This window comes from Photinus pyralis, unplaced genomic scaffold (genome assembly GCF_008802855.1).
Source record: "Photinus pyralis isolate 1611_PpyrPB1 unplaced genomic scaffold, Ppyr1.3 Ppyr1.4_LG5, whole genome shotgun sequence".
NCBI classification, from domain to species: Eukaryota; Metazoa; Arthropoda; class Insecta; order Coleoptera; family Lampyridae; genus Photinus; species Photinus pyralis.
Window position 1 is genome coordinate 1,644,428 of NW_022170596.1, and position 12,735 is coordinate 1,657,162.

The 12,735-nt window shown below is 32.5% G+C and overlaps 2 protein-coding genes across 5 annotated transcripts in view; both read right to left on the minus strand.

Moving 5' to 3' along the window:
* LOC116170356 (transcription factor GATA-4-like) overlaps positions 1-12,735 on the minus strand; it is a 94,634-nt gene that overhangs the window by 53,948 nt on the left and 27,951 nt on the right. The gene's annotated exons all lie outside the window — the stretch shown is intronic.
* LOC116170355 lies at positions 434-8,406 on the minus strand. The gene is made up of 2 exons (XM_031486683.1): positions 7,903-8,406; positions 434-2,598 (listed from the first exon to the last, which is right to left on the minus strand). Exon 2 carries the CDS (start codon positions 2,595-2,597, stop codon positions 588-590), a length of 2,010 nt encoding a protein of 669 aa, XP_031342543.1. The 5' UTR covers position 2,598; positions 7,903-8,406; the 3' UTR covers positions 434-587.

The following is a 12,735-nucleotide window of genomic DNA, read 5'->3' on the forward strand; positions in this document are numbered from 1 at the left end:
TTGCACTGCGAATTTTTTTGTGTAGGACTTATGGCGAAATAATTGAAAGAATGAAGTTCGGATTGAAGTTACGTTTTATTTGGTACACATTCATTAGGTAATATCTTCCACACACAGGTTACATGCAGGTTACAAGTTTTACGTTTTTACCATTTCGAAGTTTAAGATGGACTGCCTTTAACATAATCACCTTACCTTTAGTTTGAATTAATGGAAAGTAGTTTCAATAAAGTAATTATAGTCATTTGTAAAATGGTATAGTGTGATTACATAGGACAGTCCTCTATCCTACTTTCTAGTATAATTCCAGAAAATGCTGAAAGTCTTATCTTAGCTGAAACAGGTTCGTAACAATATACATCACTAGTTATCAAGGAAATCAAATATTAAGTTAGATATCACTAGTTATCAAGGAAATCAAATATTAAGTTAGATATCAAAGCGATTAAATGTGAAGATTTCTAGGGAAATCTAGTGCATTAAAGGCACTTCCCATAGTCAACTATATGCAGGTGCGATAGGTGGATAAACCGTGTGAAGCGCGGTTTATCACACCTTCCCCCTTAAAGAAAAATTTGGTTACAATTTTACAAATTTTTAGTTGGACGCCGTCCTACTATTGCGTTTGTATTACAAGCTGCGGAATTTCTATCGCATAACTCGGGTGATGGTTCTGAGCCATGTCTACTATTTCTAATTGATACAGCATCTAATTCTCGGTCAAAGTACATATTGTGTGTCTGAGGGACGTTTGTGTTTACACGTTGTTTAAAATGTATACATAATCCTGCTCTTGAACATATACCACAACAGTTTTTTGTCTTCTTACAAATACAATAAAAAATTAACAGTAATACAATACTACCTACGATATAAGCCAATATAGAATATTTGTGTACAATAGCTTGATTATGAATATTGTTTCTTAATTTATCATTTATTTTGTCTATTTCATCTAACTTATGGCTAGCTATGTTTAAATCATCTAAATGTCTAGAAATAACCTTATAATGCTTACTTAAGTTAATTTGTGTTATATTTATCTTACTATTACTATTATCTTCACAGCAATCGAAGTCTAAATCTACATTGGGTACGTATTCTAAAAAGATTGTAGAATCCGAAAATATTGAATGAGATATTAACATTGCCGAACTAGAGTATGCCTTGCACCCTTTTCTTAAACTAATTTTACCAACTCCAAAGAGCCGTATGTCAAACGGATTTGTATTTTTACAATTTATAGTTACTGATTCCTCTTTAGGAATTACATATATCCAAGAATTTGAAAGTGTTAGTTGAGTCCAAATGCTATTTTCGAGTTCTGTAATTCTTTTATCACATGAACTAGGAACTTTACTAATACTTCTATATAATTTAATTTCACAAATTTCATGGCGGTACGCCAAATATATAGGTTGTTGTTGTTTACATAAATAGTTATATGAATGGAACTTCTTGCATTTTGTGAATTGGTTTTCTGATATAGTCAAATAATGTTGTTTATTATCACTTACAGCTAAATATTTTGAAATTGGTTGAATGAATATGTATTTATTTTCAATGACGTGAACAGGTAAAGGTGATAATTTAAAGATACTGTACTCTCTACTATCTGTTAATGGTACGTTAATAATATACACTAAATGCGGATTTTGGAAATATACATCTAATCCAATCGTATTAAGAAGTAGGTGAGCGAATTCATTTTGAAGTGGTAACGGAAATTCTAAGCCTTGAGGCAAGTTATGTGAAACCTTTTGTAATTCGGAAACTAATCTGGAAGGAGTTAGTACTGTTGGATGCAACTGACCTTTTTGTGCAACTAAAACTGCATTAATTAGGGATATGGTTTCTAGTTGATATTGATTAAACATTAAATTAAACATAGAAATATGTTCGTCTACAGCTACCTTTAAATCTAAATAATTTATTTGTGAATTTTTATCGTTTAAAGCCTTTTCAATTTTATTCATATTTTCGATTAATATTTTTTCGTTGTGATCCAAGTTTCCTAATGTCGCATTAAAATTTGAAATTGTCGATTTAATTACCACAGTTTGTTCTTTCATTAAGTTTGTTAATGACTCCTCATTTTCACTAAATTGTTTAATTTTGTCATTATAATACTCGGCATCATCATGGTCTAAATTTCCAAATAAAAATTTTACAGTTGAACCTATGAAATCAAAAATTGCTCTTTTTTTCTTGTCTTTATTTTGATGGCCTACTAATTGTTCTAAATTGTTTTTCTCCATTTTGATTTTGTTTAACGATTCTTTAGAGGCTCTCAAAAAATAGTCGCAAACTTTTAAATTATTTACATTAACTATTTTGAAATCACTATAGCTTTTGAAAGCTTGACTTTCGCAAATACTGGCTGTCTTTTCATAATATAATTCAAGTTGTGCAAACTTTTTATTATGATTACTTATGTCTAAATAGGTTATTAATACGAATTCATCGTTATAAAGCTTAACGGTTCCTATTTGTTCGTAATGAATACCAGGCGAATGGGTGTACTTGCTGATGTTGTAATCCCCTTCGGCGCCGGTTTTGGTAATCATTGCGAAGAAAACAGAAGAAAGGATTAGCATTCTGAAATAAATGCAATTAATTTAGTTGTAATAATTATGCAAAAAGATTCTATTTATTATTATTATTATTTTTATTTTTATTTTTTTTTTTATTCAATGCTACTTAATACCCTATAGAATCTAAAACTATAGTAGTGACATTAATTAAGTTAATAATCATTGCACATAAGTCAACTGAAGAGAGCTATCTACACTTCACGGGATTCATGTATCAAGTTATTCCCACAGCAATTAATATATTTTGCCTATAAATTTATTAACTCATGTAATATCCTTACTTTCACAAAACTAATCGAACTTTACCTATAACTTATTTTGCAATATTTTAGTGTAATCTAATCATAAAAATGCTTTAATCTATTATTGTGAACTCTTACTAACCTTCTACCCATTTTAATGGTACAATTTACTGGAGAATCTACCGAAATGACCTTATATGGACCTAACCACTGTGACCTTAACTTTCTGCTTCTTTCCCTTTTTATGGTTTCATTAATGATTAACACGATATCTCCGACGTGAAAACTTTGAACGTTACTTTTCCTATCGTAATATTCTTTACTTTTTGATTTTGTATCAATTAAATTTCGTCTAGCAAGTTCCCTAGTATATCGCAATGTATTTTTCAAGTCTTGCACGAAATCATCATAGGTATAGCGAAATTCTGGGGGTCCTGTTATAGAACTGGGCAATTCTGCTGGATGTCCATATACTAATTCAAAAGGGGTAAATTTTGTTGAAGTATGTACAGTTGTATTAAAAGTAAACATGGCGAATGGGATATATTCGTCCCAATCTGTTTGGTCTTCCCTAATGTAGTTTCTGAGGTATTCTATCAATGTTTTGTGGCTGCGTTCCAACGCACCATTAGATTCTGGATGAAATGCTGAACACTGAATTTTTTTAATTTTAAATAGTGTACAAACATTTTTAAACAACTCGCTAATAAAGTTTGATCCTTGGTCTGTCAACAATACTTTTGGTATTCCGTGCCTACAAATAATGTCTGTAACAAATTTACTTGCTACCGTTTTCGCTTCCTGATTAGGAATTGGTATAGCCTCGCTAAATTTAGTTAAATCATCTTGAAATGTCAACAAATACCTATTACCGTTTTGTGTTAATGGCAAAGGACCTACTATATCCATTGCACATTTTTCAAATACAGTTTTCGAAGTGTTTGTAATTTCTAATGGCATTTTTGTTTTTAAAGAACTCGTCTTATTTCTTTGACAAAGTACACATTTCTTTACATAATCCTTAATATCTGACTTCATGTGTGGCCATTTGTATTTTTTCTTTACCCTATTGTACATCCTGTTATACCCTGCATGTCCTCCTAAAATTTTATCATGATATTCTTCTAAAATTGTCCTCTTTTGTTCGTCATCGATTTCTGTTAACGTTTCCGCTTTTTTATTACAAACTAAAATATCTATACCACTACTTTTGAAAATATACCGTAACATAATTCTGACCTTTTCCCATTCTAATCTATCTAAACCGCATCCAATTCGTGGAATGGCTAATTTCCTTATATTGTCTTTTTCTAACTGCACTCTAAGATTTACAATTGTATTCCATAAGTCCTCATAAGAAGGTTTATCAAAGTAATTTAATTTCGTAATCAAGTAATAGATTTTCCTATCTCCGACATCTAGGATAGCTACTTCGTGAATTGATTTTTGTTGATTCTTTAGTTCGTCAACTTTACCAAATTTTTGCTTGAACTCTAAAGCTATTCCTTGATTCATGACAAAATCCTGCGAAACGCAGTGTGCTAAAGAATAATTATTTGCAACATTAAATAAATCGTCGTTACATTCTTGCACGTTATTGTTAATAACTAAATTGGTTTTAATAAAATCTGTAAATTTTGAATAAGTGTATTCGTCCGAGTTTAAAACAAATACTGGAATTCTACTTAAAGCATCAGCATTAGTATTAACCCTTCCTGCCTTGTAAATAATCTCATAATCATACTCTGCTAGTTTCAACTTCCAACGCATTAGTCTAGATCCTGGATCTTTGACACTAAACAACCACGTCAAGGGTCGATGATCTGTAACTATTTTGAATTTAGTTCCATAAACGTAAGGTCTAAATTGTTTTACAGCATGTACTATCCCTAATAATTCTTTTTCGGTAACTGAGTAATTTAATTCTGCTTGATTTAATGTTCTAGAAGTGTATGCGATTGGTAAATCCTTTCCAATATCTCCTTGGGATAATATACCACCTATTGCAAACTGACTGGCATCTGTAGTTATGATGAATGGTTTTGAATAATCTGGGTATTGGAGTATCGGAGCGCTAATTAATTTGGTTTTTAATTGATCAAACGAATGTTGGCACAAGTCGGTCCAAACAAACTTTGTGTCCTTCTTTAACAAATTAGTCAATGGTTTGGCAATTTTCGAATAATCTTTAATAAATCTACGATAATAGCCTGTTAATCCTAGAAATGCCTTAATATCTTTTGATATCTTTGGTACGGGATACGTCTTTACCGCTTCTATTTTCTTTTCATCCGGTTTTAACCCTTCACTCGTAATAGTATGACCTAAATAATTAACCTCTTTATGCAAAAATTCACACTTATTGGGCTCTAATTTTAAATCGTACTTGCGTAATCTATCGAAAATTTCTACTAACTTTTCTCCGTGCTGTTTTAAATCATGGGAGTAAATTACAATATCATCTAAATACACAAAACACTTAATTCCCTGTAATCCACTAAGTACAGTATTCATTAACCTTTGGAAACTAGACGGAGCGCCCTTTAAACCGAAAGGCATTCTAGTAAAATGGAAATGGCCAAAAGGTGTTGAAAATGCTGTTTTTTCCTGATCTTCCCTATCTAAGGCTAACTGATGAAACCCACTTTTCATGTCTAAAGTACTAAAGTATTTTGAATTGCCTAATTGATCTAGGATTTCGGTAATATTTGGTAAAGGGAATGCGTCGCCTATTGTTACATCATTTAGTTTTCTAAAATCAACAACCACGCGATACTTAACCTTGCCGCTCGCGTCCATTTTCTTTGGTACGACTAATAGCGGGGAGTTGTAAGGACTCGTGCTAGGTACAATTATACCGTCCTTCAACATCTCTTCGGTTTGTTTACCAATTTCTTCCTTTTGCGTTTGAGGTATCCTATAAGGTTTAGCATAAATTGGACCTACATTTGGCAAAGTAGGAATTTTGTGGGTGGTAATATTTGTAGCAGTTAATTTATCACCTTCTAAAAAGAAAACATCACTATACGTCTTACAAATTTCTAGCAATAAATCCTTCTCTTCTACATTTAGGTGCTGAGTACGTAACGAATCTAATAAGGTTTCAATTCTATTTCCTTGTACTTCGCCCTTTATACTATTTACTTGTACGAACTCTAAATCTTCTAGCTCTATTATTGGAGGTTTTATGTACTGATCCTGCTCTGAAATATTTATTATGCTAACCACACACGAATTGTTTATTGCCTGAGTTAAACAGTTTCCTAAATATATTTCTTCACTAACTTGTTTACCGTTACAAACACCCATTCCATCTGATATTGTCCGAACTCTAGTAATAGTTTCACTTCTTGCAGGAATCAAGATTTCATCCAAATTTATTAATCTATACCTTTTATCTCCAAATTCCAAAACATTGTTCCTGTAATCTAAATTTGCTTGTAGTGCGTGTAAAAAGCTATTTCCTAAAATTCCGTCTCCTTCTACGAAAAAATCATCACTAACTATATGAAATGGAACAACAATTTCTCTGTCGGATAAACAAAATTTTTCATCGACAACTCCTAAGGTTCTGATAGTGGTTTCATTTGTGATACCCTTTATTTCAACAGACCGATTTTTATCAATTACTATATCTTCTCGTACTGCCCTACATTTAACTAAAGTAATATCTGCTCCCGAATCTATCATTAATCGATTAACCCTCTTCTTACAAAAATTTAAGGGAATGTCTACATATTTTAATTTACATCTAGCTAAGTTAATCTCGACCTTGTTCTGAAATTCCTTTAATTCGATTGTTTGTATATTTTCTGTCCGTTTATCACGATACCTGTTGTAATTATGAACTCCACTGCCTACGTTAGTAACCTTGCGCTTTCCAAAATTGCGATTGAGGTCTTTCCTAAAACTCACTTCTCCAACTGACCTCTCGTTGAAGAGTTTTTTTCGTTTCCCGAGTTCCTGTTTATCGAATGAGGATTATCATTTTGTGTTGCTTTTAACCTTTCATTAAATATTCTTTTCCTACAGTCTGCAATTCTGTGATTTGGTTTTTTACAATAAAAACATATGGGCTGGCTTTGCATTGAAAACACTTGAGGTTTTTTCACACTAACAAAATTTTGAACACGTGAATCGTTCGTTTTAACACTATTGTTTTTATAAAAACAATTTGAAGCTGAATGACCTGATTTCTTACAAACAAAACAATTCCCTTGAACTGTACGTTGATTTGAATTTACCTTATAACCAAAATAATTTTGTGAATCGCGATTACTCAAAAGTTCTCTTTCTTCAATTCTAGCTAATTCAACAGCTGATTCTAAAGTTTTGGGGTCCCTACTTTTTACGTGCATTTTCAAAGGTTCTTGCAATCCTGTGACAAACACATTTAAGGCTTGTAATCTCAATAATTCACTGATAGTTACCGCTTCCTCTTGGGTTTTATTTACCGTCGCCACGTCTAACAAATTGCTTAAACATTTTTCAATTTTGTTTGAATATGTATCTAAATTTTCACCTTTTGACTGTTTAGTTGAATTTAACTCTAACTGCCAATGCGAAAGAGTTCTCTTTTCGGCAAAAAGTTCTTCTAAATGTTCCTTAAAAAAATCCCAATTTTGAAAATTTCTGTATTTTATAAAATTCCTAGCTTTACCTGAGACTTTTGTTTTAATAATTTGAAATAGCATATGGGAATCGACTTGCCTAACTGAGTTTAAAATAATCTCACAATTATCTATCCATTCCGTAACACTTTCTTTGCTGTCCCCACTAAAATTTGTTAATAACTTTACTGCTGCATCTAAACTTAAAAACTGATCCCTACCTGCTGCATTTACACTACTTGAACCTTCTGCTAAATTTAAGTTGGAAACATCACTTACATTATTGTCAGGCATTTTTGTACTTTATTGCTGGCTGTTCTACGGATTACGAAATTTGTTAAACTATACTGATTCGTGTCGAAATACTGCTTAAATGAAATTATTAACGTTCAAACAGCGAGCTACTAAGTAGGTAATAATTAAGTTACAAAATGTTCGTATAAATTTCTGACTTACTTTTAATCTGATGAAAATGTGTAAAATCCAAAGAATAGCGAATAGCACAATGCACCCGAAACTGTAGAAACTTATTTCACTAACAAACACTTTAACGCTGACACTGCCTCTTCTTGGGAATTTTGGGTTTTGGTAATTCGGGTCTGGATTCTTCTAGTTTTCGGTAACGACGGGCCCTTGTCTGAAAAACTCGAATAATCCTGGATTCAAATCACCGCAAATACCGTTTCTTGCTCAGCTATTCCAAACATAGGATTTCCTATTTACCCGGAACGCCAAGTTTGACTGGATTTTCACCAATCTATACCGCTGCCACCAAATTTTGTTGTGCAACCCCACTGAGTTGCACTGCGAATTTTTTGTGTAGGACTTATGGCGAGATAATTGAAAGAATGAAGTTCGGATTGAAGTTACGTTTTATTTGGTACACATTCATTAGGTAATATCCTTCACACACAGGTTACATGCAGGTTACAAGTTTTACGTTTTTACCATTTCGAAGTTTAAGATGGACTGCTTTAACATAATCACGTTACCTTTAGTTTGAATTAATGGAAAGTAGTTTCAGTAAAATAATTATAGTCATTTGTAAAATGGTATAGTGTGATTAGATAGGACAGTCCTCTATCCTACTTTCTAGTATAATTCCAGAAAATGCTGAAAGTCTTATCTTAGCTGAAACAGCTTCGTAACAATATACATCACTAGTTATCAATGAAATCAAATATTAAGTTAGATATCAAAGCGATTAAATGTGAAGATTTCTAGGGAAATCTAGGGCATTAAAGGCACTTCCCATAGTCAACTATATGCAGGTGCGATAGGTGGATAAACCGTGTGAAGCGCGGTTTATCACATAGGTTTCCCTATCCCATGCACCGAAAACTGTTGTTTTTTATTCTAATTAAATACGAATTGTGGTTAGTTACGCGTACAAAAACAAACCGCGACTTCTGCCAGGATTTAAATCCATATCCTTCACTTTTTTCTATTATAATTATTATTCGATCGACAAAGGCGATAATTTTAATTGGGTGGAAAGTGGGAAAAATTCGTGCGGCGACCGCAAAGGGAACTAAAAAAAAGCCACCCCCGACACGGATTTGTCAACACCTTATAATATAAACCTGTCTCGATCCTCATCTTTCAATTAATATACGCGCACCATCTACTTAAAACTAAGAGGCTTTAGAACAAAAAGCGAGGGGAAAAACGATTTGAAATGTAAGCGGAGAAAAAATATGATTTAGACGTATATATAAATAAGATAAGTCGCCTTTCGAGATAAGAATTATTTAATATTTATCGGTTTATAGATAAGGGCTATAGCCCTGCGACAAAAGGAGAGAGGGATGTTAAAAAGTTTACTAATTGGGTGCTGAACTCAAAATAGCCTTTTCTATATAAAAAAGGATCGACTCGTGTGATGCTAAAACAATTTAATGGTCCGTCGTAAACGCGATGATAATAAAATTGTAACAAGTTTATTTAGGATTACGTCTTTCAATATTTGTTAATCTTTTAGTTTGGTGCCATTTTAATTATAGGGCAAATAATCAACAATCCCTTCCGTGTTTTGTTTTCGATGTCGCATTTCCTTTAACCTGACCTACCTTTTTTTTTTAGAAAATCGAGGATTAGTATCGGGTTTGGTCTCAATTTCAATATTTGCTTGACCATAAAAAACGCCACAAGTGGAGATTAGGTAAAGGTACCTGATGGGGGAATCGCGGTTTTTGTTTTTGTAGGGAATAAGGGGTCAATTCAAAGCCTGATGTTGACTATAGACATCAAAAGGAAAAAAAACCAACCGGAAATAATGTACCATTTCAATTAAGAACCTTTGAATTCTTGAAGGGTCAGAAAATGAATCAAAAATAATTCTTCATGTTTAATTAAACTTAAAAAGGGCTTTAAAAGGTTTGTCGTTTCAAATTAGACACTAAAAGATGAATTTTTGCACTTAAACTTCGAAAGTTGAATCTTTACTTGACATACCTAACAAAATTGGGAAATTGTCAATAATTCCACAGTTCTATATATACAGGGTGTCTTAAATTGAGTAAGATAACATGCCTATCTTTGTTACTCTTACAAATTCGGTTAAATTGGCAAAGCATTCAGATGCGATATTTTAAAAAAAATAAATCGTTTTGTAGATAATTAAAAAAAAGTGAAAATTTAGTATCACTGGTTTTGCAATTTTTTTCTCTGTCAAGTGACGTAAAAATCCAATATGGCGTCCATTTAAAATAAGGAAGTTGATGTCAATATCTCGAAAACCGCCATTAAAAAAATGTTTTTTCTACGTTCATTGAATTTATCCCATCCAATCTTGCAGCTTTTATTTAAAACTTTTTTCGATACCTCTCTTTGTTACTAAAATATTTAAACTTTTTAAAAATGTCGATTTTCACTTGTTTCTAATTATCTACGAAACGAATTATTTTTTTTTAAATATCGCATCGAACAACTTTGCCAATTTATCCGAATCTATAAGTATAACAAAAGAGCCATGTTATCCTACTCAATTTAAAACACCCAGTATACGGATTTTAGTAAAAGTTCTATTAACAGAAACTCACGCGGATCAAATTGTGCCTTATTAAAAAAAAAACTCATTTTTGATAGTAAAAAACTATAAGATTTCCAAAAAATTCCTGATGCAATACTAATTATACTACCTTAGAAAACCCCCTAAAAATTATGATTGCGGCATATGACCAGTTTTAATCTAATGTCACGTCCAAAAGTCTGGTCACGTTTTATTTGCCTAAAAGTAATAGCGCATTTTTCATTTTAATAATAATAATAAATTATATTTTCATGTTTTTGCACAGTGGCGCTTAATTTCGTCATTATTTTCTAATTAAATAGCATATGTACCGGGTGACCCAATAACACTGCTCCTCGGCCATATCTCGGAAACTGTTCGTCGTATGACTTAGGGGGAAAAAAATTATTGGGTAAATCGTCATCGGAGAATCGCTGGAAAATATTTTCAAATTCTAAAAATGACCACCAGAGGGGGGGGGGGTCTTAAATTTTAAAATTGCATGCTCTTTAAATTTCGCATAATAAACTAAAAAAAATCAATTATTTCAAAAAACAAAGATGGTGGTTCAATTGTTTTTGCAATAACCTGCTTTAATTTCTTAACGGTTTGACCGATTTTAACAAATTTGGTATCGTTGAAAAGAGCATTCCTTATGCAATAAGAATCAACCATATTTTCTTATAGAATGGGGCGGGCCTGTAGATTCCATAATTTCAAACAGTTCCAAGATCGGACTACTAGATCAAAAGTTACAGCCCTTTCAATTTTTTGTCGAAATTGGCCCATAACTTTTGATTGAGACGTCTAATCGAAAAAGTACGAATCGTTTTGGATTCTACGCACCAAAATTAATAAGAGAAAGTGTTTTCCCGAGAAATTTGGGTGTAGTCGATTTTTGGAAAAAAAGGAAGGTTAAACACTGCCTTTTTTTGAGCCCCGAAAAAAAAATTGTCTCAGATCGACCAGGAAAAAATATTTTCTTATAGAATGGGGCGGGCCTGTAGATTCCATAGATTCAAACAGTTCCAAGATCGGATTACTAGATCAAAAGTTACAGCCCTTTGAATTTTTTTTGTCGAAATTGGCCTTTAACTTTTGATTGAGACGTCTAATCGAAAAAGTACGAATCGTTTTGGATTCTCCGCACCCAAATTAATAAGAAAAAGTATTTTCCCGAGAAATTTTGGTGTAGTCGATTTTTGAAAAAAAGGAAGGTTAAATAAACACTGCCTTTTTTTGAGGCCCCAAAAAAAATTGTGTCAGATCGACCGGAAAAAAACATTTTCTTATAGAATAAGGCCTGTAGATTCCATAATTTCAAACAGTTCCAAGATTGGGCTACTAGATCAAAAGTTACAGCCCTTTTTTTTGAATTTTCTTTCGAAATTGGTTTTTAGTGCATAACTTTTGATTGAGAAGTCTAATCGAAAAAGTACGAATCGTTTTGGATTCTACGCACCAAAATTAATAAGAAAAGGTGTTATCCCGAGAAGTTTGGGTGTAGTCGATTTTTGAAAAAAAAAGGAAGGTTAAACACTGCCTTTTTTTGAGGCTCCAAGAAAAAATTGTCTCAGATCGACCGGAAAAAAACATTTTCTTATAGAATGTGGCCTGTAGAATCCATAATTTCAAACAGTTCCAAGATTGGGCTACTAGTTCAAAAGTTACAGCCCTTTGAATTTTCTTTCGAAATTGGTTTTTAGTCCATAACTTTTGATTGAGAAGTCTAATCGAAAAAGTACGAATCGTTTTGGATTCTACGCACCCAAATTAATAAGAAAAAGTTTTTTCCCGAGAGATTTTGGTGCAGTCGATTTTTGGTAAAAAAGGAAGGTTATACACTGCCTTTTTTTTGCCCCGAAAAAAAATTGTCTCAGATCGACCGGGAAAAAATATTTTCCCAAGATATGGTCGAGGAACAGTCTTATTGGGTCACCCGGTACATATGCTATTTAATTAGAAAATGATGAAATTAAGCGCCACTGTGCAAAAACATGAAAATTATATTATTATTATTATCAAAATGAAAGATGCGCTATTACTTTTAGGCAAATAAAACGTGACCAGACTTTTGGACGTGACAGATTAAAAATGGCAAACAATTTTTAATTTTTTTGGGAAGAGTGATTTGGAAAAACACAACGTGCTTTTGTTGCGAACACAAGTTTGACAGTTTGATCCATCTGGCTGGTTGCAGCGGAACTATTGTTAACAAAATTCGATTTTCATCTGAACAGAATTGAACCTTCGCTTTGCAAGAAAATTATAATTCAAAT

Excerpts from the sequence above, each read along its gene's own strand:
- LOC116170355 (XM_031486683.1), bottom strand. The coding sequence starts at position 2,597 with ATGCTAATCCTTTCTTCTGTTTTCTTCGCAATGATTACCAAAACCGGC.